Below are 24,719 nucleotides of genomic sequence, written 5' to 3' on the forward strand. Positions count from 1 at the left end.
GCTGGATCTTCTGATGAGAGGAAATCTGCGGACTTCAGTACGACACCGAAATCGTGATGTGGATGATGAAGAATATTTTCGATGTACTTTCGATCTTACGGAATGAAACGCGAGCGGTCGCCTCTTGAGGTAAACAGATCACATGGTTTGCTTGTGGCAACTCGTTGAAGTCACGACATCTAATTCGGATTGGGTGTCTCATGTCGGGTTCTCGGGACGGAGTGGTGGCGGAGAGAGAGTAATGCATTGGAAGATCCATCCGACCATAACTCAATCGCATCATGTCTGGAGGTTTCTATATCGGAGATGAGATGACAGTCGTGCATGTTTCAGTATAAATATGCGATGTTTGAATTGAAGTCAAGGAGTCCGTCCCCTCGCCACTCCTGTGAGCAAGTGCCTCGGTCTAGATTTTCTATCTTGTCTGACCCGTTCTCTAGAATATCTTACTTCTGTATCGAAGTCTCGTGCGGAATCTTTCTACTATACTCTATCTTCGAGGTGCGTTCAGATAATGGGAGTTCATAATAATCATGCTGGACACACGAGCGGGCAGGCGAAATGGGCAAGATTACCATTGTCAACAACACAAAAGACAAAATCACCGTTAGCATCGGTGACACTGGCGAGAGTGGGGGAGCCGGATTCTATGAAATTGCGTCAAAGTACTCTGACACTTGGCAACGAAACCTCTTGCAAGTGTGCTATGTGTTGAGGGCCGACAATGGAAACACTGAGGTGTTTGTTGGGGAGCCTGGAAAAACTTACCAAATCGGAGGTACGTTTAGAGGTATATCATTATAAAGGGAGTCCATGATCATCATTTTGGACATAGAAGCAGGCAATATCATGATCATGAACGAAGTCACCATAGTCAACAACACCAACGAGAAAATCACCGTTAGCATCACTGACACCGGTGAGAATGGGCAACTCGAATTCTTTGAAATCGCATCAAAGAGTTCCAGCGCCTGGAAACGGAACAGTTTGCAGGTGTGCTATGTGTTGAGGACCGATAATGGAAAAACCGAGGTTGTTGTTGTGAAGCCTGGAAAAAAATATCAAATCGACTGAAAACCTTACGGTGAAGATTTTCGGTGTACTTTTGATCTCATGAAATGGAACGCGAGTTGTCGCCTGGGGGAAAGGTCCGTTTGTAGATCACCAGTTCGCATCACTAACACTGACGAGAATGGAGGACCTGGATTCTGTGAAATTACGTCAAAGTACTCCGACACCTGGGAGCGGAAGCTTTTGCAAGTATGTCATGTGTTGAGGGCCGACAATGGAAATACTTTTTTGTTGTGGAGCCTGGAAAAACTTACCAAGTCCGTCCTCCGAGTTGCGTTGGAAGGTATAAAGGGAGTTCATACTAATCATTTTGAAACGCAGGGGCTTCGACACAGCGACACGTGGTGACGGAGCAAGTTGCACTATGAGTTGAGGCCTAGGACCGACGATAAAAATACCGAGGTTCATGTTGTGGAACCTGGAAAAAATATGAAATTGGGTGAAAGCCTTACGGGTAGAAGCATTTGGTCATGATGCCCGCATGGTTTATGTCTACACGATGGAAGAACAAAGCGAGTGTCGAACACAAGTTGTACTTGTTTTTTCATGAAGTAAACATTGAATTCGCACCTGACAATTTGCCATTGACACATTCACTTGACCTGTTAGATCAGATCATATCCATCTGTTGCATCTTACTGCGAGGCATCCATCGATCAGAGGGGATGTATTACAAAGGCTGCTACTTGGAGGAGATGCGGATGAGTCACTGATTTTAGAACAAAATAAAGGTTTCTGGATAAGGTAAAATAAGGTAAAATGGCACGAACTTCTAAGGCCTAACTTGAAGGGAGGCGACGCGGAGTCGCGGACATGAAAATGGAACCTCCTTATGTAATGGGACCCAGCGCGTGAAGCGGAGTGCATTCACTGCCACTCCGACGCTGTTGCACAATTTTTGTACTCACATTCAAACAGAATCCAAGTTGTCAATTTTCAACATTTCATATGCGCCAGGAACCGCACTAGTGCTGGTAGTATGATGGCCCAGCCCCGGGTTTGGATATTTGGACGCGGGAAATCACCGAGGCTCTAGGTCAGTGTTACAATGGATGCGCGCGATGCGCCCTTGCAAATGGGGTTTTGTTAATGGACCTTGTGCTAGCTGTGATGCAAAACTCTTATCTAGCCTTCATTCTGCAAATTGATATTTGATATCAATGACCGCCTTGATGCCGTTCAACGTTCAACGTACATGTTGTCAGACTATGGCTTCGGCACTTTGCGCTAAACGTAAGTCACCCCTACCATCATCGATACAGTTGTTATCGATCCTATCTTTGCTTTGGAATTGGTGTAACCATCTGTAACCATTCGCTCGGGGTTCTAGAATAGGATACATGCACATTTGTATGCCCTTGTGCCTATCCCTTTCTTGATGTCGAGACTACCGCAGTGCCACAGCCTTTGGCCACATGGCAATTAACGGGCTTTAAACAGGCCAGCGTGATAAACGTTGAGCAGTACGAAGTGATCGAAGTCTTATGCCAAGGCTTCTTTCGGTCCGTACTGAATATTGACGATATAGGCTGCGTCAGGATCATTCCTGCTTCGCCGATAGGAAGTTTGTGATAATATCCGAAGGTGAAGGACACAGAAACCTGACGAGTCCTGCGATGTTGGCGAATTCGGAACATTCAAATTAGTTAATGTTCAGGCACAACTTTACTGATAGACGCTGGGCATTGTACTGCGGCACCCCAATTCTTAGATCTTTGATTATGATTACGATGGGGCCGAACTGGAGTTGACTGCGCGGATACATACATGTGCTACATACAATCGGTCCCGCATTCTCTCAACCTGCCGCCGGCCCGCGAATCCTCCGCTTCCGCATTTGGCAACCTTTAAGTAAATCACTGATCAATTTGAAATGCGCCTGATGTGTTGAACACCATTCCTCTCTTGATAAATTTTTTTGCCAGGATGTAATTTTGGGCGATTCTGTTCTGATCCCACTCAACGCCAACTTCCACGCGGTACCCGGACGAGGTTGGAGCATCGTCCACTGCCACAGCGGGAGCGCTGCTGCCAGCTCCGCAACTTTATCAAATAGTAATCCAACCCGTTTACGGACGATGCCCAAGGCCATGTGTTTGCATTCCAGCCGACTATTTCATACTGCCGTGTTCTAATCGCAACTTCCATCTTCACCCATCCATTTGTTCATCCTCATTGGCTGGGTCTGGAAGATGCCCGCAGAATACGTCCTCCCGCACTTCGATAATACCCTCGGTGCTTTGCTCGTAGGTTTTGCTATCTCTGCCACGTAAGTACACACGGATTTGACCTTTTGGTGCTGAACTCGACCTTGCGTTACAGTGCATTTGGAATGTTGACCATTCAAGTATTCACCTACTATAGGCGTTTTCCCCAAGACAAGGCTGCATACAAGGCTCTCGTAAGTGCAGGAATAATATCAGGTTCACCTGCACGTTCATCGTACAACAAAATTCGATCAGGCTGCATTGATATGGTGAGGTGGATGTCTACTCTGCTGAAAACAAGGCTCAGATCATCAAGGTCGTTTTCTTTCGTTGATCAATCCTTCGTTGGTTACGCTGTATACTTCTATACCATCACGTGAGTCGCTCGCTACCCTCCCCTCACATCGCTGAATGAATGAACTAGAAATTACTTGAATCCGGTCCCATTGGTTACAGGAAAACCTCAGTGGTGAGCCCTTCTGTTCCAACTAATGACCTCTTTTCCTCCAACTTTTTGGTCAGGAGTCTCATAGTGAGGCCGTACTTTTACTCACCGTTGACATACATTGAACTTCCCTCGTGCAATAGCTGCAAATGACTTTAGGCGTGAGTATCGCCTGTGAATTGTACGTGGATATATCTAATTGGAGCATCCTTTCGAACACAGGCTGTTGTTGGTGCCATTGTCAAGGCGTACGTGGAACAATCCTACCGGTGTGAACGTGCGAACCATGACTGACCTTCGGCTTCTATAGTTGTTTTACACTACGAGTCTGGAGGTGTAGGGAACTGTCTTCGTGCTATTTCAGAATCTCGTTTTGATTTTTGCATAGTCAGCTATAGAAATTGGTGGCTCACAGGGATCTTGGTAGGTTGAATTTGATTTCGCATTTCGCTGTGCTGATAAGAGTCCTTGCGAAGTTTTTGATGATTATTGCACAACTTGGCACGGCAATTGGTGAGTCCATACTAGCTTCTCCTCCAAAACTATTCTGAATCTTGTTATCAGCCTTCACTGTAAAATGGTTCTCATTTTTTTAAATTATACCGTAAAGTATACTGACATGGTGCATGAAAAAGTTTCGAATTGCCTTCTTACTCGCATCTTTTTGCCGTGAAGGTACATGAGTCTACGGTCATCTGTTTTTCATCCTCACCTTTTGTAGTCTTTGGGAACTGTTTCCTTGGGCATGGGAGTCGTCGCGGATATGAGCATAGCTGCCGCATTGTGTTTTTACCTTCAGAAAATGCGCTCAAGCCATCTAACGTGCGTCTCACAATTTTACATTTGTCACATTCTGATAAATCCGCTATTCCAGTGTGGACTCCATGATTGCTACGTTAACAATATACGCAGTGAATACCGGTCTTCTTACCAGGTTGGTCTCACCGGTGCTTTCCCGAGTTCAAAGCCTGACGTATGCTTTATATACAGCACTATCAGCCTGTCGACTCTTATTCTGGTATGTGATAACGCTATGCACAAGTTTCACAGACTGAATTGTATGGAAAGTTCAACATCATGCCTGGAAACTTCGTGTTTGTATGCATGTATTTTGTTCTGAGCAAACGTAAGTCATAAACAATTCATTCTTACATCAAGCTAAGATAGGCTCATCCAGTGTATGCGATATCATTCCTGGCTGCGTGAGCAAATTATGAAGCTGTTCTTAGTGCCTCACCTATATCATTGCTTAGACTGAACACTCGAAAAATCATACGAGGTCGTGGCACAGACCGTGAAGCAAGAAGATCTATGGACTTCAGTATAGTTACCGAGTTTATGCAGCCTTCAGTACAGATGCCCATACAGCTGTCGAAGGTAACTGTTCAGGAGGAAATACAGGCGAGTTCGGTGATTTTCTTTGTTCTACTGGAATGCATCTAAAGGATTAACTACGACAGGATACCGGAAGTCATGACCCGAAATTCATGGGAACCAAATCAGTATGTCCTTCTACCCTGCGTCGCCGACCTTGTGATAACTGGTCATCTAGAGACAACCCTGTGAAGTAGGCTGGTAATTTTCAACCGACATTCATATCATCCCTTGTGACACCTCGACCATCCCATACTCTACATGCGAGGCGCACTTTCTCATTGAATTTGGCTCTGTTGTTATTTCTTTCTTTTATTTGCAAAAGGCAGCGCCTGTTGCAGTACTTATTCCGTAAACCTAACGTAGACGCACCTCAACTTGGAGTTTTGAAGGAAGTTTGTACAACACTAGAATAAAAACGCGATGACGCGTTGTACTTGTTCTGTGCGCGCGGAATATACACTATCATTTGTAGGCTTGCTTTTCGGACTGTCACGGTGAAGGTACTCTATCTTGGAGTTCTCATGATCCGCATAACTTTCTTTCAAGTTCGCCATGTCCGAGTCGTAGGTCGGCTCGAGTCGCACACCAACAACACCTCAACGTTCACTGCATCTATTACCGAGCCTTGTGTCAAGGTTCCTGAGCATCTTGCCGATCCCAGTGACACTGGTGGGACTCCGTGGAAACAAGTCTGAGTTCACGTCACTGCACTCGGCCGGCCACTCGTCGTGTCTACATACTGTACAACAAGTTCGTGATCTGCTTTACAGCCAGTTCAGTCAACCTTAATCCAGCGACATGGACCGCAAATTGCGGTGCTGCGGCAACACTCTCGTTTCTGTGCATTCTGGCGATACCTCTCTCAGGCCATCTCTCCCCAGCATCTTAGCAAGTACTACGGGAGCAGGGTTTCCACGAGCAGGACTGCGCGTTCGGGGTCTCTACGGCTCTTTCCGCAGCTTAGTCAGCACGTAGCACCATGTTCATTCCTAACGACATCGGTGACAGCTTAGTCTGGCTTACTTTGGGCTTAGGCCGCTAGTCCCTGCTCCAACGTGTAACTCATTTTCGATGAATGCTCGAGATATTTATGCGCATTATACATTAAGCACACTCCGTCAAGATGCCCTCGGCTTCCCTCGGCTTAGCAGGAGGGTGTCACAGATAATCGATTTGCACTGCGGTCGACTATGATAGACCAATACAGCTGCTCCTTAGGCTTCTGTCTGGCATTCTGAGAAAGTCAAGAGTTGCCTATCACTTGGCGTTGTCGACTTACTAGAGGTATCGTGCACTGAATCTCATCACACTAATGTATAAACGAATTTCGGACAGACAGATTGGAAAGACTTCGTCCAAGATTCAAAAACCCTTTCCCTACTCTTGCGAAGGAGACTGAGCTTGATGACTGTGCTTATGCAGGAGAACTATGGCTGGAATGTCGGAACGATCAAACCGAAGTATAGACTCCGGAATCTGTATGGGTTTTGTGCGGAGGGCGTTCTAGAGCCTTTGCGGGTGAGTCCGAGTCATCCCCCTGATTTTGACGATTAGGCTCGTGTTGACACGTCGATTGCGAGGATTCGTGCCCACAAGGCTTCGATTATTTCGGACCAAGGAGTCTGGACCTAGTTGTTACGAATCATGTGTTACAGTAACCGTTATCGTGACCATGATGGGAGTGCCTATTTTCTGTTAGTGCCTCTTTCTTCTGAAAAGTTACCCGAGGTACAATCAGTTTCTGCGTGGTCACGGGAGCCAATTCGAACATGCCGCCAATTGTGGTCTTTGGGTGCCCAATGTAAAACTTTGCGGCCCTGAAATCAGTCTTTCATTTACCGGAAGCTTGGCAGTCACATACACAGATCAACTGTCTGGAGCTCGAGGGCTTCCATTCCCCGGAATATTTTACCCCATAATAGCTGGTTTATCACGCAGCTAATATATTCCCAGGGGCCAGTTTCGTATGGTTGTGGAGAATCGGGGGCGGGGAGCTGACAGCGAAGTATCTAAGTCCTGGGGTATCTGGCTCATCTGCAACCCTGCGAAGCTCGCCAGATTTCTACAAGGTGATGATCGATAACAGAATCATGCCGATGCTTGTGATCATGGACTATATATTGTGATATATATCATTCTGATTTGTTCACCAGGTCTTTGATGAATGATGGTACACATGGTCACAGGTATTCAACAAAAAATGTAATTGCTTCCTAGCGTTAGTAACAGCACAGGGAACGAATACCTTCGTCCATAAACGGCTCTCTATGGAGACTATACAGTACTAATACAAAACAACTTTGTGTCAAATAATAGCAGCTCAAGCGAGTTCCCACTCCTCCCCATTCTCCGTGTAGAGGAGCTCCTTCACCCTCTCATCGTTCTCAAACAAGGTGGGCCCAACGGTGAAGTTGTTCAAAAGTGCACCAAATGTCAACCCCGACTGAGGAGCAGGTGAAAGAATCGCATGACCAGTGCTGGCGTTGACGTCAACGGACAGATTGACGGTGGTCAACCTGACGGTGATCTTGTCAGAACCAATCATGACGGTCCCTGCAGTACCTCTGTCGGTGCGACTAACAGCGAAGCGAGTGCGTTCGGTGCGCGAAGCATAGACCGCAGTGTTCGCGTTACACGATTGGGGACAGTACCAATAGTCGTAAGGAGTGACTTTAGACCGAATGAAAAAACTTTGGTAGGGCTACTATGAGCCAAATGTAGAACATCCCGAAAGGAACTAACTCACGAGTTCCCGCTAATGTGGTCAACGAAATGACCAAGCGGCGGGATGATGTTCAACCCACGATGACTTAGGTTTAAGTCGTTCAGCAAGGTGAAAAACACTTTTCCAAGGAATTGGGACGCAACCCCATTGGTGGTGAGGGATGCGGTAGCATCGGCCATGCCTGTGTTATGTGTGTAGAACAGGGCGTTGACACGGTGAATGCTGTTCGCGAAAGCAGTGGGGGAAGTAGATACGGCACGCCACCATTCATCGGCAACTTCGCGGCTAGCAAACGTAATCAGGTATCGAGCGCTCCAGCTATCTGAGACCTTGATGACGATTTAGCGCAACATCGCAGACATCGAAGCATGAATTTTAGGCGTACATGTTTTACATATGCGTAGAAGACCATGATAATAGGAGAGATGACTTGTTGGTTGTGGTTGAATTAAAATTGGTCGCTTGAACACTGTACATTATATAGGGAGAGTAAGCATTTGGTTAGGTTAATCACAATATCTCGATTGACTTAGTGGGGGAGTTCAAAGTTCAACGCCCAATGCCCAATGCCCAACCTCGTGATCAGTCACTGAAACGAGCATACCTAGACCATAACGATGCAAGCGCCTAGCGACTGGCTTGAATAAGCAAAGCCCAAGCCAGAGTGTCCAGCAGAGCGTGGCGAGGTAGACCACGTTCTTAGCACCTGCTGCAGTCACCTGTCTCCTAGTACAAGGGTTTGTTAGCTAGGGCAACTTGAAGAGGAACACAGGGCGGGGATGGCAGCAGTTTCGAACCTGTGAAAGTTCTCGTCAGGGGCTGACGCTACCCCAGCTGCGCCGACCTTCCCGTTCTGCTATTATACTGAGCCTGTATTTCTAGTGGGAGTACAGGTTCCGTCGCACAATTGCGACCGTGTCCAATGACTGGCTGGCTGCATCCAGTAACCATGACACACCAGCAGGGTGGTTTACGGTTGGGGGGCTAGTGGAGGAGTAGGAAGCTTCAGGCTTCAAGCTCCAAGTCTCGTGGGCTTTAGCACGTCGAGACCCTAAACCCACCCGCCGAGGTACCCTATTCGATCGTTTCTGAACCGAAAAGGGAATTGGCGTCTCCGTGCAGTCTCAAATATGATACTGGAGTCTGGATAGACGATTAGGTTGGCAATGCGTGCGGTGTTGTTGTGCATCTCCTATCTTGAACTAGGGATTTTGAGATTCGAGGTTCTAGATTGCGGAACTTTCTGGCGCTTGCTGAAAACTGTATTCTGCAACACTACACGAGTGCATCAGCATTGATAAATTTTTGGACTTGTTGTAGGGGAACCATAGAAAGGTAAGAGGGGGGGAGATGTCTATGCACTGGCGCTTTCACCGGATGGGAAGATAATTGCACGTGGGAGGAAGGACGGAAGCGTTCAGCGGTGGACTACCGACGAGAAGATGATCGAAGGTGTTTGGACGGGTCATAGCGATGGGTGCGGTCGCTCTCGTGGTCACCCAGAGGAAGTCATATCGCCAGCGGGTCCGAAGATGGAACGATTCTTGTTCGACAGCAAATCAGGCGAACTACTTCATTCCTTGAAACATAACAATTTCCTGTATTCGGTCGCACTTTCTCCCAAAGACAATATCCTGGCGTGTGAATGTCGTCGCTCACCGCCAGGTGAGTCTGTTTCACAAGAACACTCCAAACGTGGTTTCTTAGGTCGTCGCGCTTGTCCGTGGAGCTTGCAACCCCGGTTAAATCCAATTAACCAGTGCCAGATGTGACCAAGTAGGAGAAGGGAATGGCGAAGGCGAACAAGGTGAAACTGTTGATGATGTAAATTCATGCTATCTCGGCTCTCGCGTAGTGTCATTTCAACACGATGGCTGTCCGTGTGCGTCTGCGAATCATTTGATCAGCACCATAAATGATAGCATCTTGCCGCCCACCTCGATAACGAAGACCACCGAACACTCTGGAAATGGCTACTGTAACCTCGAGGAAAAGACCCCACGTCTAGTTTTCTACATTCCAGCATTACCTGCAAGTGGGCCCGAACAAATGCTGCACAATCTCTGGCACTGGACTTCAAGCTTGTTTCCAGTAGGATCTTCCAGATGTCCCATCAATGTTGCTGCTTGCCGCGATGATGATGCGAGTAACTTGTCATCACTCCCCTTCATGTTATTGAAATCACTCTTCAGTGATGCTCTGAATCTGATACGGAGGCGGCTCCAGCCATGTTACGTGCGAATGATGATGTGGCTGATAGTTCAACACGACCAAGTCAGCCTATGATGGTGGCACAGGTGTCTCAAGGATGGCCCACACAAGCACAAGCCTCAACAAGCGGGCCAGAATAAATTGTAGTGAGCTGCTGTAGATTCGCCTTTAGGTTCATCGTTTCAACTCACATCAGCCATGAGTTCATCTGATGAGACACTATCACTCGGTGACTTATTTCTTCATGTACATTGTATATGGTCTACATATCTCACACCCAGCTTTGCGACGTTCTCGTAATGTACGCGAGTGGTGATATCTGGCTTAGCTGAAAGCAAGGCGAAAGGTATCTAGCATAGGGTGGAGACCACAGGGTGCTCACTCTTTCAACGGTAAAAGACATAGTTTTTGACCTTGCTTACGTTGTCCGTACCTCGACAAGGTCAACTCGAGCTACACAACTGGAAACTCGACCACAGACCAATTCACAGCAGGAAGCATGGCCCGATCAATGATACAGGAAGAAGCTGGACTCGATTCACAACGTGAAATTCAAACCGGCAAGTCCCCAATATTATTTTGACCTCGACGTGAGTACTCACACTTGGCTATGCACTTGTTTCACCATACCTACGAGTTTATGACAGGCTCGTGCTATGGGGGTGGCGGCATCAATGATCATCGAGGAAACATGCGATGACCAATACAACATTCACGAAGGGTCCAGTACTAATGATAAATTGTAGTCGTCCCAAACATCTCTTCCTGCTGCGGCATACGGTCTTTCTCAGCCTTCAAACCCATCCTCAGCTCGATGTTCCTTTTTCAAACCGATCCGCAGAACCCACTGCCTGATGATCACGCCGCCAAAATCGAGAGCTTGAAAATGGAAACTTTTGAGACAATTATGGCACGCTCGAGGCAGGGATTCCACACCCGTCAACTTGGGTCCAAAAAGAGAAGTCCCCCGGTCGTTAAGGCATCTACAGTTCAGTGTTTTCAGGTGAGCTTCAGTCGAATATTCTGGGCTGTCTCTACTGGAGACGGAATTACACAACAGAGACTTGGACAATTTCAACAACTAGATCCGGACTGCAGGACTTGTCGCACACAGTAACTCGTGCTGTGTAGTCTGTTTTCCTAATCTATCTAATCGTAATCATCAAGATCCCTCTAGAGCGTGCGCTTCTTGTTCAGTTCATCGTAGTCATCACAGCTGCCCGCGCTTGTCTGGCTAATCCCAATCATCAAGACCAGTCTTCAGCTGCTCACATTTGTCTGGCTTGTCAAGATACGACTATCGACGACACTCTCGTACGTACTCATTTCTTTCTTTTACATACGCAATCACTCTTCGCTGCATGCCTTATACATGTTCTCCTTTGATTCTCCATCTCAATCATCGTATTAATACTTCTCCCCGTCGAATGTCCTGTAGTCTTTGACCCAATCTCAAGTCCTCGTTTTCATTCTCAGTCCGATGGGTCACATGGCCGATCATCAAGACCAGGAGTCTTCTGGAGATGACGTTTAAAATTGGCGTCAGGGTTCTCTCGTTCAACTGAAATATTCATTGTAGTATTTGAGTGAATATAATATTGCTTGTGATTGTGAATACTCACAGGAACGTTTCGAGATGGCTACTGGCACAGCGGGTGACGCTGCCGCAAGGATGACAAAAGATACAAGTGCAGTAAAGAGCACAGAAAGCTGCATGTTTGGAGATAAGAGGACCGTCGATACACTGCACTGAAGGCTTTTATACATTTTAGTAGGCCTGCTCCATTTTGGCCTCTTTCACAAATGTGTAAATCAGGACCGGGGCCCCGGACAAATTTTCGAGGTTGAAAGCGTGGCATCGCCGCGACATCGCCGCGATATAGCATTCAATATTCAATAGCCGTGATGGGTTGCATGGTAATTTACTGGTGACTGATACATTATGCAAATGAGTTTGCTATTGAAACTTCGAATAATCGTCACGATTCAATATTCATGGTGCATTCGCAATTGACCATTCTATAGCGTGAGAGGAGCTGCCATGTCAGTTATACATGAATTTAAATCCAAATTTGTCATGCCATCAGTATATCATTGCCAGCATCTCTTGCAGTCGTCAAGTACAATTTAGTTTTGCCAAGCTACAATGGAAGGATGGATCGTGGTGGCTCGAAGTTAAGTTTCTCCACCTTGCCAGAGTGTTACTGACGGACATTTCATATCTTCCATGAGCCCGCGGATAAGACACTTGAAATGGCACAAGTGCATTTTGAAATCCCTTGAGGCGCCACATCGACCATGCGTTTGAGAGCAGTTTGATCTGCACAAGTTATTGCCTCGTTCTACGGTAAGCTCAGATGGTTCGAGCGTACCGAGCCTGAGGCGCAAGGGAAAAAGGTATACAGAGCCCTCGAATTTTTCGTGACGAAGTAGTCACTCAGCTCTTAACCCCAAAACATGTAGCTGTCTCTTCGGCACACTCACATTCATCATCAGTCTTTCTCCGGTGTAACGCACACGAAGAGTCATCATGACACGATACTGTAAGGATTGGTGACCGCTAGCAACGCCAGGACCCCCGAATATACTAGAAGGTGGAGAGGCCTGAGACCGGTTCGGACAATTCTTCGAAGTATATCCAATCCTGACAAATTTCAGTGCGAAACCCGATCCTTTGTCCGCACAAATGCAGGCCGGACGGCGGAGACCTCATCTGTGTCCAGACAGATTGTCCAAGTTAGGGTGATACGGCGGTTTGTCATAATGAGGTTATCATATGATGAGCTGCTCACCTGAGTGACGCTAAGAACGTCTCGAGCACGATCTGCTCACGATAGTTACTATGCCATATTGCACGTATCTGCGATGTGCAAATTGAGAATGGGGCGTTGAGGTAGTGTGGACTGATATTCGGTCCGTAGATCCTGTAGTATGGCTAGGCCGTACAAACGAGCGAGGCTCCTACAAACTACTCCTCGGGACTAGACGCTGGCTGAGGCTGGAACGTTCCATCAGATCTTGAAGTGCAAGCATTCAAATGAACGAACATGTCGTGATCTCCTTTAGTGATTTTGTCCCTTCCAGATTCGTTGGGTGGTGCTTACTCAGTACACACAATATCGTTCTCTAGAGTTGTCATACTCACATCCCCCTACATGCTAGGCTCCCTTGTCAGCTCTCTCCCTCTCCAGGGCTGCTATCATCGCGTGGACAGCATCCTTAATGCTAGCATCGATATTTCTGTAGCTAATGTTCTCTGATATCGATTCATCAGATACATACAGGCATTCACAAATTGACGATGGTAAGTACTTGGCAGTCGCGCCTGGGCCCATGAATGTACTTTATGAGCTAAGGATCGCCTCGAGCTAGCAGGTCAGTCTAAACATCAGTGTAGGTTAGATGGAACAAGTCATTTTCAGCGTGAAATGACTACGAACGTTGCGCTCGCCCAAATCTGACTATCAGTGATTAAGATAGACTGTTCAGATGCTTGAAGTTCCAGAACTCGGTGCAGTGTCGCAACGAGGATCATAAACATGGAGCTGGCACATGAAAAAGGACAATTGGCGCTTAAATAAGTGTCATCATTTGCCAGGCGACATGGTCGACGTACTTGTTAAGATGTAACTGTATAAAAGAAACAAGTCAGCATGATGCACATACAGACGGACGAGACGAGACGAGACAAGATATGTAGTCGGATTACGTGAGCAGAAAATTGGACCAAGGGGAACGTGAAGCTGGGGACAATACAATAAGGAAGGTCATCTTCTATCGCAACATTGATTCAGGGTGAAGATACTGTCGTGCACCAGATGAATATACGTCACAGACACCAGAAGCACAATGCACTCACCTGGCGTCCCTTGCGTATACTATGATTACTCATCTGACGTCAACGAGTATTGAAAGATGTTTATTTCATCTTCTGAGCGAGACTAATACTTTCAACAAGCTAGAGATAGTCGGAGTGCAGAGTACAATAAATGACTCCATGACACCATGGGTCGTGAAGTAAACTATAGACGCGAGAAGTTGTCTGACTGAATGGCCACTATGTTGTCTTGAGTATATCCCATCGAAGCACGATTTACCATGGTATGATGTTTGCAAGTAGATGAATGGGATAATAAGAATCGTGACGTGCAAAGATTAAACCGGCCGAAATGCTGTATTGCGACACGAACCTGAGTGGACAATTAGCGCTGCCTCGTGGGATCAATGCCTTCCACCTACAGTACATGAAAAATCTTGCTACCAAGTACTAACAGACCGGTATACCACCCAGTGAGTGCTGGTTGACTTTTTCGCCCCATAATCGATCACCACCTGCCTGCGGTAGAGTCGGATCGATCCACCAGATTGCGGCAACGAGCTATGGCTGCTAGGTTCTTTGCGAGGCGGACCCGCAAAGAAGCTTTGACCGCAGTGCAATGGGAAGAACCAAGTCTGAAGCGCGAGTTTGATGGACACAGGGAAGCGATTTGGGATTTTGTTTTCTTGTACGATAACATTCACATCGTGAGTGGTTCAGTGGACGGCACTATACGCAAGCGGAACTGCGACACGGAACTTGTTGTTGGGGAACCATGGAAAGGTGAGGGGAGAAGGATATATGCGCTGGCATTTTCACCGGATGGGAAGATAATTGCGTGTGAGAGGGAGGACGGAAACGTTCAGCGGTGAACTACCAATGGTGAGATGATCGAAGGCGTTTGGACAAGTCATACCGAAGTGGTGTGGTCGCTCTCATGGTCACCCAGCGGAAGTCATATTGCCAGCGCGTCCGACGATGGGACACTTCTGATTCGAAATGCAGAAAGTGGAAAGGTCGAAGTAGGCCCAATTAAAACGCAGCAGGGCGGCGTCTGCGCTCTTGTATATTCGCCTTTGGGTGATCAGGCGGGGACAATACAATTTGTATCTGGGATACCAGGACCGGCGAGCTTGTCGTTGGCCCCATTAAAGGCCCGGGGAAGTTTTATGTGCCGTCGTTGGTGTGGTCGTCAGATAACACTAAAATCTATTTCGCATCCGACGAATTCGCACGTGTCTTGGACAGCAAATCAGGCAAACTTGAGGCAAACTCTTTCATTCTTCCGAGCACAACAGTTACTTAAATTCGGTTGCACTTTCTCCTGAAGCCAATGTCCTGACGTGTGTGGGCATCAATAGTGTTGTACAGCTATGGGACACAGTCCAACCAGCCACTCGGAAAGCCATTTCACCAGAATCGCGACACTCTTTGCTATGTGTCGTTCTCCCGAGACGGGAGCCATCTAGCATATAGCGGAGATGACGGGAAAGTCACTCTCTGAATGCTCAAAGACATAGCTCCTCAGCTCCCAGCGCCCATGCCTCCCCAACAAAGTGATGGGCAAAGCACTGTGACCAAGGAAGAAATACGGTCTAACTCCACGTTATCATTTTGTCTGGATGTTAGTACTTTCACGTCAGACTTCTTGTCTTGTTTTTCTCACAGTGCTGTCACAGGTTGATGCTACAGGTGGTGGTGGCTTCACTGAGGAGGCGGATGATGATCCATACAACAACTTCTTCCAGGTAAAACGTTCTTTTTCATGCAAGAGCACTGGTACTGACAACAAGTACTTGTAGTTTTCGCAGCAATCTCTTCCATCTCCATCACCTGGCTTCTATCTCCCACCCTTGTTTTCAGCTCGCCGCTTGTTGAATATTTTCTCTCGACATCGTCCACCGCCAGACGAGCCCGTTCCACAAGAACGCTCCAAACGTGGTTTTTTCAGTCGTCGCGTTCGCTCGGACTCGTCCCTGGAGCTCGCAACCACGAAACCCAAACCAGTGCCAGAAGGTGAAGTGGAAGAATGCGAAAGGCGAACAAGGTCAACATATTGATGATGTAAGTGCTGTTTCAACTGTTGCACTGTTCAATCAACTGACAAGTTGTCAGGGCTGTCCACAGTTCACTGTGCCCGCCGAAAGGAAACCATGCCAAGGATGTTATCTTGGTATCGCAACGCCATTCCAACCCGGGGCAGTATTCACACACGGTCGGTCTTGCCCCTCAAACTTTACATCGCACGTGAATCTTACATCAACCATTGGATCAAGCTTAGTCCTGTCCATTTTGCGATGACTTTGGTGTCATCGCCAAATGTACAGGACGTTGGCTCCATCTTGATGCCTCACAAACCTCGCCGTTCAGTCCTCGCTTCTACTTGCAACAATCATACATTTAAATGCCTACAACATCCATTAAACTATTTCATCCATTTGTCAAATGCGAAACCTGATGTAGTTTGATAACGTTCAATCTACTCCGCAAAAAGAGTTAGAATCGAACCCAATAACCAATCAGTCGCAACCAGAGGCAGGACCATCTCATCTCGCGCAGTCTTCGTAATTATCTTCAATTCATTATTACATCGTCCTCCAAACTTCACGTTACGATCGCCTCTGATGATCATGACCTGTAAATGCACACCTTAGTAGAGTTTTATCGCACTGCTTTTATGTTTCTCTCTCGGACTATACATAGATACAGGTGATGTATCAGTTTTTTGTCTCTCACACCTTTGTTTTTGATCTAATTCTTACTTCTTCGCGCTGTACACGCTTGGAATCCACACTGATCAGCCCCAATTACTAATGTGTGCACCTGTTCATTGTATCGGTATCTCCAATCGCGATGAACATTGACGGTCGTGGTCCTCGCTATCTTGCAACATTCTGAACATGAGGTTGAACTCAAATTATAGAATTGATTATTTGACTAGACGATGATCGAGATTAAGAATAAGCGTTACAAATCTGGTTGGGTGCAAAAGCGACCGTGGAGTTTATTGCAAATACAACTCACAAATTCGACTATTTTGGCTTCATCAGAAACGCGGGTATTCAACTCGTTAGTGGGCAGTGAGGCTTTTTTCGTCCTGCGGTGCAACTATCAATATCAGGTAGGGCGTACCAATAACTCAACTGGCTTGTCCAAGCGCTCAGCGGATATGAGATCCCGCGTGATGCAAAGACTGTGCAGCGCCTCGAGTAGAACGGGTCTTGCTTGACGTCCATCAGTCACAGAACTCGAACGATGGCACCCGTGGCAGATGGGTGGCTGATGAGTTCCAAATGTGCTATATAAGTCACAGCTGAACGTTGACTATAGGTTACGCGGAACAGGGTGTTGGCAACGTGACATGACCAGGGAATTCTTCACGTTACCACACGGGCATGTTTCCTGCGAACATCAGGCCATCAGTAATTGACATGAAATGCACAAGCACTCAAAATTCTGAAATTCGGTTCGACCGACAATGTGAAAAGAAGTCTTGCAACGATGGCGCTTGAACGAACGCCTAGGGCCTGTCACTTCCTTGATTTGACTTGGAAGCGTGTCCTTCAGTCGATGCATTGGTAATGATCAAACTTAAAGAGGTTACAATATATATTTAGTTGAGGGAACAAAGCCCATCCGTCGGACGAGTCATTGCAACACGTACCGACATTTACATTCGTTCGTGCTCATTTCCAATTCATTCGTAGCTCCTGCGAAAATGCTATTGAAGATGTGAGGTAACGCATACAGGGGATGTACTCGCCTCGTGTACCTATGTCTCCGCTGGTTGCTACAGATATGTTGAACTGCCTCGTCTTGTTGGTGGGTTTGGCATGATCGTTCACCCTCAGGATATCTGGTGAATCAGCGAATGGCTGGCCCTGAGGCCTGCAGGCCTGAGTAGCGAGTACACTAATAAACAGACATGAAACAGCGACTCGGGCGTGGGCTTAGAGCCAAAGCAAAACATAGTAAATTTAAATGGGACATGCCGTGCCTGCTATTGGATCCGAATTGGTACGATACGAAAATAACTTAGGATCACACTCGTGTTTCAGAACTTAGTCTAAAGCACAGCCAGCATCCGATCATCTCGAGTCAGATGACCAACCTACAACATATATAACAACACGCGCAGCTTGCCAGAGGCTGCCAGGCGAGAGACAATAGACAACCTGGTGAGTAGTAACTACTGGTTAGCTGTTCACCCCAATAACTGATCACAAATCTCAAGACTGGGCACCCATATGATACTAGTAGCCGAGTTATGGCTGCCAGGTCCATTCCAAGGCAGATCCGTCAGCTTCCTCCAGCCCCTACGCCTCCGAAGCAGAACTTCGAGGGCCATGCGAGAGCTATTCGGGACTTCGTATTCTTGCACGACAACATTCACATCGTGACTGGTTCAGAGGACGGCACGATGCGCAAGTGGAACTACGACACAGGACTTCTTGTCGGGAAACCTTGGAGTGGGGAAGGTGGAAGCATATATACACTGGTGCTATCACCGGACGGCAAGACGATTGCGTGCGGGAGGGCAGATGGGACCGTTCAGCGATGGAACACAGATGGAAAGATGATGCTTGAAGGTACTTGGACAGGTCATAGCGACTGGGTGCGGTCGCTTTCATGGTCTCCTTGCGGAGGTCATATTGCCAGCGGGTCCGATGATGGAACAATCCTCATTCGAAGAGTGAAAAGCGGAATATCAGAAGTTGGCCCAATCAAGACGAAGCAGTACCGGGTGTGTGCTCTTGCATATTCACCTTCCGGAAACAGAATAGCTTCAGGCGGGTGGAACACAACGATTTGCATATGGGACAGCAAGACCGGCGAGCTTGCTCTCGGGCTCATCCAAGACCTAGGTTATGAAGTGACGTCGGTGGTGTGGTCGTCGGACAGTACAAAGCTCTACTCCGCATCTGACAAATTAGCACGTGTCTTCGACAGCACCTCAGGCGCACTACTCCATTGTTTCCAGCATGACGATATCTTGTATTCCATCGCACTTTCACCCACATACAATGTCCTGGTGTGCGTGGGCGATCAAGGTGCTTGTACAGCTATGGGACACAGAGTCCCACCAGCTACTTGGACAGCCATCTGTCCAGAATCGCCAAATCCTTTGCTGTGCATCGTTTTCTCGAGACGGGAGATACCTAGCATGTGGCGGGCATGACAGGACGCTCGCTATGTGGCCTGTCAACGACATAGCTTCCCAGCTTATAGCAATTACAAAGTCACCATGGGGTGATCATGTCGCTGACGAGGGACACAACGATTCATGTGACTCATTTCCCTGGGTAACTTTCGTGTTTATCTGGCAAGGCACTAGTACTCACGATAAATATTCCTTGTAGTATTATTCTCAGAAATCTCTTCCACCGGAATCATATGTCACCCGTCTCTCCCACCCATCTTTCATTCGCCGTTTGTGGAACATCCTTTCACGAGAACGCCCCAACCGTAGTTTCTTCGCTCGTCGTGCTCGCTCAAATCCGCCTGTAACTATCCTACCCAGCCAACCGACAACAGCATGGAAGGTCAGACTAGAAGAAGACGATTTGGAGGAAGATGACAAAGATGATGTAAGTTTTGTCCCTGCTCTCGCATATTGTCCTCTCAACGCCAGCCTTCCGTGAATACTCAGACGGGAACAAGCAAACTACGAGAATGTGGAAGCAAGCAAGGGAATGACTCTCTTATCGACATCCAGGGCCCACCTCCCTATGATCTCACTCCCTATACTGAGCTCCACAGCGAAGGACATAGAAACTCCTGGAGACGGATAATGCAGAGCCCACCTCCCTATAATCTTGCTCCCCTTGCTGAGCTCCGCAGCGAAGAGAATAGAAGCTTCTGGAGACGGCTATGCACATTTGAGCGAAGGAGCCTAGTTCCATCAAATCGGCTCCAGGATTTGAGCTAAGTTTCCGTTTTCTCGTTAAGTTTGTGAGCTACTGGACATCGTCACACATTCCCCATCACACTCATTTTTGCGCCACCTCACATACCAGCCATGGCTCAGATTCTGACTTGATATCTATTCCCTATGGATGCCATCATTTTGGTTTTTTCTATTATTCTATTCGGCTTGGGGCTCTTTTTTTTGTTCCGCTAGATGTCGGACTCGTCATGTTCCATCACTATCCTTTTTACACTCTTGACGGTGTATCTATACTCTATTCTGGCATTGAATGTACACGCATTCCACTACGTAAATGTACTACTAATTATTAGCCCTCGAATAGTTCGAACCAGCTTCCAGTCCCTAAGCGAATTGTGCATGCGTCGCAAGAGTGCCGAATTTAGTGAGTCTTTCGTAGTAATATCGTTACCAGCTCGGCTCATGGTTCTTGTATCAAATACATTGGGACCGAGCTTATATCCGCAGTCGTGAACAGGAAAGATGTAAATAGAACAAAGCGGAGCCTGATGTCATTTATTTCTTCTGTACATGACGCTAATTAAGGTTTTACGAAACAGTACCATCCATCCTTGTCGTCATGCAATGCTAAACGTTGCGGATGCTGCCAGAAGGCTCCATCGAGTCTCAGCTGGAGCGGCCAGATTCCACGCCCGCTCCTCAATTAACCAGCTATATGTCAATAGCGCCAACCTTTGTCATCGCTGCATCATCGATTTATCGTATATATAAAAGGCCCCATCAACGTACTTTCTCTCATCTTCTCAACCACCACACAATCAATAATGTCTTACGATCAAGGAAACCAAGGTTCACGTCGTACGTCGTTGAATCCGTTTACAAATGCCAGTCAGACTTAATATCTTGCCAGGGGACTTCAACGACGACTTAAACAATGATACCTTAACCGGCGATCAACGCTCTGTTCCTGGAGGAACCGACTCCCCATTTTCAGATTCATACGGGGGTAGCGGGACTGGCCAAGCTGGTGGATACACAGGAAATGCAAGTCGCGTCGGTCGACAAGGTCAGGAGGGCTTAGATCAAGGCGATGAATACTGCAACACGGATTCTGGGACGGATGGTAATCGCCGCGTTGAGGACATTCAGGAAGTGAATGCCCCTGGAGTTGGGCAAATTGGTGGCGGATACGACAGTGCCTATGGCCACAACACCGGCGGTGACGGTGGTAGCCGTGGGTATGAGCGTGACACCGATGATTTTGATGACTCTGGGCTTGGTAGTGGCCAAGGCGCAGGTGCTGGTACCGGCCGCGTTCCAACTGGCGGGTTATCCTCCGTGGGCTCCAAACTTAGAGGTTGGTCTTTATTTATCTGACTTTGTAAATATATTCATATTCGTGCATAGGCGGAGCAGAGAAGTTAGCCGGCAAACTTTCGAATGACCCCTCACTTGAGGCTAGGGGCGAGCAGCGCAAGGTATGTCCTAACTTATACTTGCACAGAATGAGATGATTTATAGTTTTATAGTCAGGCTACTGAGTTACTCCGGAATCCGGATGAAATTGTACCTATACATGTATCATAAGCGTGCTTAATGAGTCCGAGGAATGTCAGCATGTCACAATGGGGATCAGTCTTGCGATGTATTATGCCTGTCTTTGTAAATAATTGTACTTCTCATATATTTTTGTCGAATTGAATCCAATCGGATCCTTTGTACCACGTAACGTCTTGCCCAGTCAAAGCACTTGGAGCCTGAGGGTCAGTGTAGAAAGCGGTATGTAACGTATAGTCGTGGCATCGTTCCTGACGCGTTGAAATCAGGCGTCGCGATATGATGCATGTCAGTACCGTGACTAAGAATTCGATTTTAAGCCGGCAAACCACTGTGATGGGACTCATGGGAGTCACTGGAGTTGGCCGGAAGGAAATGCATCATTCGTACCCGTGAGAATTTGGTACCATTATCGAAACTGCGCAGTTGTTACGCCGCTGTCAACTTGTCTTCACTTTGAGCAATTTCACTGATGCAGCAACCATTTGCTTCCGAAAACACAAGCTCGAAGCGTGATACTGTCATGTCATGTGGTGGGTACCATTCGAACATCATGTCGAACTAGGCCTCACTAGGTTAGAATATTGAAATGGAAACGGGCGAAATGTCCAAGTTGTCTATCCCGGTGGATGGTGTCTTAAGACTTTTAAATAGGTATGCCGTATACTATAGCCAAGGTATCGCTGCACTTGATCCGCTGGGATGTTGATTCCAAGGTTGCTGGTGACCGGGCTACTGGCGCTCAAGACGTCAATTTATGATATAAAACCCGCCATATCTTGACGACAAGGCGCATGGCATCCAACCAGTCTCTCCGTTCAAACTATACTGTCGCCAAGCCTGATATCATGGGCTCGTTGCGCGATGATGACATCGAGCTGAAGTCCGATAGTCTCAGTGTCCTACCAGTGAATCCGAGAGAGCAAGCACGCATTCTGCGCAAGATGGATTGGCACCTGTTACCTTTCGTGACGGTGTTTTTCTTGTTGTCGTTCTTGTGAGTTTTCTGAATGTATGTAATGTCTGATGCTGCTTCACATTCTATGTTCCATTCAGAGACCGGGCCAATATTGGTAAGTTGGACCATTCACCGTCGATTGCTGGCTGAGCCGGTCACCAGGAAATGCGACGGTTGCTGGAATGGCTACAGACCTGAAATTGACTGGCTTCAAGTACAACATTGCTGCAGCCGTCTTTTTTGTACGTCGTGCGTTATGCTTGTTCTATCAAGTGCTGAGTTATTTTAGATCCCATATAGCTTTGCTGAAGTCCCCTCGTACGTACAACATCAAAATAGCGAGTCTGTACTCAGTGTCTGTGTAGGAACATCATCCTCAAGCTATTAAGGCCATCGCGATGGAGTACGTTCGTTCACATCTACCTTGTTCTTTCTCATCATCTAATATTGATTTAGTACCGTCTATCATGGTCACATGGGGCATTGTGATGACTCTTATGTGTCTCGTCAATTCATATCGATCTCTCGTTATGTGCGTGAGGTGTATTCGCATAGTGGAGACGGACACCATAACAATTACAGAGCCCGAGCGTTCCTCGGTTTGACCGAAGCAGGATTATATCCAGGAATAAATTACTACATCTGCCTTTGGTATCCACGTTCGGAGCGGTCCAAACGTATTGCTATATTCTTCTCTGCAGCGTCAGTCGCAGGTATGTGTCTTGATATGTGCCGGATTTGATCTCCTTGAAATCTTATTCTTTATAGTTGCCTTCGGTGGACTCCTTGCGTAAGTTGCTTGGTTTTACCTATCAATCTGCTGTTGACCTTCATGCGCATATAGGTACGGTATCGAACGGATGAATGGGTAAGCGGGTTGCTTGCCTTGTCAGCCACCACTGATCCGCCAATCAGAGTCGGAGGATTGTATGGTTGGCAGTGGATGGCATGTTTGCATGTTTTCAATCTGAGACTTTACTAATTATCTCTCCTAGTTTTGCTTGGAAGGCATTGGTCAGTCGTACCAGATCTGAGACGATTCGGATGCTCACCTTAAACTTCAATCAGTCACTGTTCTCGTCGCAGTTTTCTCTTTTTTCTACATGCATGATGTGAGTTCGTGGTTATCCTGGGTCTTTCAAATGCTGATTTAGACTACTTAGTATCCTGAAACGGCCAAATTTTTGACCGAACCAGAGAGATTATACATCATAGATGTGCTCAAACACGATTCGAATTCTCTTTCCTCTCTCTTCGACACTCAGTTCGTCTGGCAAGCCATGAAAGATTACAAGACCTACGTCCAAATTCTCATTTATTTAGGGTACTCAGTCCTCCTGTCATCTTGCATGCATTATCTCAATTGATCATTAGGTTACTTGTCCCCGGTTATGCCATCGCCCTCTTTTCGCCAACCATCATCAACGAGCTTGGCTATTCTGCTGCGAATGCCCAGCTACTCTCAGTCCCACCATTCGTTGCCGGCGCTATCGCAACAATCATAGTTGGCATCCATTCTGACAAGCACAATCTTCGTGGCCCGTACATTATCGGCGGTGCGCTCGTGTCTCTTGTGGGATACATCTTACTATATTGCTCCGTAAAAGCGGGTCCGTCATACGTTGGAGTTTGTCTAGCTGCTGCAGGAAATTATCCGACCGTCGCAGTCATTCTTGCTTGGGCTGGCTCAAATGCGGGAGGCGACTTAAAGCGCGGAGTCGTACTAGCAATGGTCATTGGTATTAGTAACCTCGGAGGGTACGTCGTATTATCATAACCACAAATTATTTGCCTGCTCACGCCTGTCTTAGTGTTTGCTCCTCCTTCATCTATATTGATCCGCCACGTTTCCACGTCGGACATGGCACCAACATGGGATTTCTTTCTCTTTCGTATGTCTCATCAGTCTTCCGAACTGCAACGTAATAACACGATCTTCTAACAGAATCATAATGAGTATCTTCGCTATGTGGAACTACAACCGGCTGAACAGAAAGAAAGAAGCGCAGTGTCTGGCGGAAAACATTGGCGACGATAGAAGATACGAATTCAAGGACATGGGCGATGCCAGTCCGCTTTTCAGGTGAGTTCCATGACTCATTCGCAATGCTACCCTGACTGATGGATATGTAAGGTACACCATATAAAACATACAGCTAAATCAAGCTGTCCTCAAGCGTTTTTTGATATCACCTCGGGAATAAGACGCACCTACATCTCATTTGTAATAGTACAATGTGGCGTAGCATAGACACTAAATATTATGGGCACGTATAATCAGAGGTGGATCCTATAAGTTGACAATAACAATGAAGCCAACTCGTGTCTCAGAAGCACAGCCAGCATGGGACTGCCACACTGCTAAGGGTGAAAATGGAACCATTCAGGAGGACCGTTTTCCAGTCTGGTGTGAGAACCATGAACCAAACCATGGAGAACCGGACCAAAAGTCCGGTTCGTTCAG

General features: G+C 47.1%; 5 protein-coding genes across 5 annotated transcripts; 4 read left to right on the plus strand and 1 right to left on the minus strand.

The window, feature by feature from the left end:
- Positions 1 to 2,957: 2,957 nt before the first annotated feature.
- On the plus strand, positions 2,958 to 5,649 carry F5891DRAFT_1029471 (uncharacterized protein). The gene is made up of 21 exons (XM_041361533.1): positions 2,958 to 3,340; positions 3,394 to 3,472; positions 3,534 to 3,547; positions 3,595 to 3,654; positions 3,703 to 3,747; positions 3,801 to 3,810; positions 3,867 to 3,884; positions 3,946 to 3,971; positions 4,034 to 4,059; positions 4,112 to 4,146; positions 4,200 to 4,236; positions 4,288 to 4,303; positions 4,359 to 4,398; positions 4,445 to 4,545; positions 4,598 to 4,657; positions 4,714 to 4,741; positions 4,792 to 4,849; positions 4,901 to 4,925; positions 4,977 to 5,124; positions 5,184 to 5,225; positions 5,276 to 5,649. The coding sequence occupies exons 1-21, from the start codon at positions 3,264 to 3,266 to the stop codon at positions 5,300 to 5,302; spliced, it is 972 nt and encodes a 323-aa protein (XP_041227005.1). The 5' UTR covers positions 2,958 to 3,263; the 3' UTR covers positions 5,303 to 5,649.
- A 1,771-nt stretch (positions 5,650 to 7,420) lies between these two features.
- F5891DRAFT_979592 (uncharacterized protein) lies at positions 7,421 to 8,237 on the minus strand (the record flags this gene model as incomplete). Its single annotated transcript, XM_041376902.1, has 3 exons — positions 7,421 to 7,790; positions 7,847 to 8,154; positions 8,211 to 8,237. The coding sequence occupies 3 exons, from the start codon at positions 8,235 to 8,237 to the stop codon at positions 7,421 to 7,423; spliced, it is 705 nt and encodes a 234-aa protein (XP_041227006.1).
- Positions 8,238 to 14,416: 6,179 nt separating this feature from the next.
- Positions 14,417 to 16,257, plus strand: F5891DRAFT_979593 (uncharacterized protein; the record flags this gene model as incomplete). Its single annotated transcript, XM_041376903.1, has 7 exons — positions 14,417 to 14,636; positions 14,859 to 15,036; positions 15,225 to 15,345; positions 15,533 to 15,601; positions 15,762 to 15,917; positions 15,969 to 16,068; positions 16,181 to 16,257. 7 exons carry the CDS (start codon positions 14,417 to 14,419, stop codon positions 16,255 to 16,257), a joined length of 921 nt encoding a protein of 306 aa, XP_041227007.1.
- A 1,642-nt stretch (positions 16,258 to 17,899) lies between these two features.
- F5891DRAFT_1029489 (WD40-repeat-containing domain protein) lies at positions 17,900 to 20,198 on the plus strand. Its single transcript, XM_041361534.1, is given in 5 exon segments — positions 17,900 to 18,031; positions 18,088 to 18,885; positions 18,905 to 19,156; positions 19,214 to 19,441; positions 19,504 to 20,198. The coding sequence occupies 4 exon segments, from the start codon at positions 18,121 to 18,123 to the stop codon at positions 19,780 to 19,782; spliced, it is 1,524 nt and encodes a 507-aa protein (XP_041227008.1). The 5' UTR covers positions 17,900 to 18,031; positions 18,088 to 18,120; the 3' UTR covers positions 19,783 to 20,198.
- Positions 20,199 to 22,145: 1,947 nt separating this feature from the next.
- Positions 22,146 to 24,599, plus strand: F5891DRAFT_1163864 (major facilitator superfamily domain-containing protein; the record flags this gene model as incomplete). Its single annotated transcript, XM_041365339.1, has 17 exons — positions 22,146 to 22,294; positions 22,354 to 22,370; positions 22,418 to 22,497; positions 22,545 to 22,573; positions 22,621 to 22,658; positions 22,712 to 22,787; positions 22,838 to 22,968; positions 23,024 to 23,045; positions 23,100 to 23,123; positions 23,171 to 23,201; positions 23,251 to 23,269; positions 23,324 to 23,367; positions 23,419 to 23,579; positions 23,630 to 24,013; positions 24,067 to 24,147; positions 24,201 to 24,338; positions 24,390 to 24,599. 17 exons carry the CDS (start codon positions 22,146 to 22,148, stop codon positions 24,400 to 24,402), a joined length of 1,437 nt encoding a protein of 478 aa, XP_041227009.1. The 3' UTR covers positions 24,403 to 24,599.
- Between the last annotated feature and the right edge of the window lie 120 nt (positions 24,600 to 24,719).

This window comes from Suillus fuscotomentosus, assembly GCF_016647785.1.
Source record: "Suillus fuscotomentosus strain FC203 chromosome Unknown F5891scaffold_22, whole genome shotgun sequence".
Classification (NCBI taxonomy): Eukaryota; Fungi; Basidiomycota; class Agaricomycetes; order Boletales; family Suillaceae; genus Suillus; species Suillus fuscotomentosus.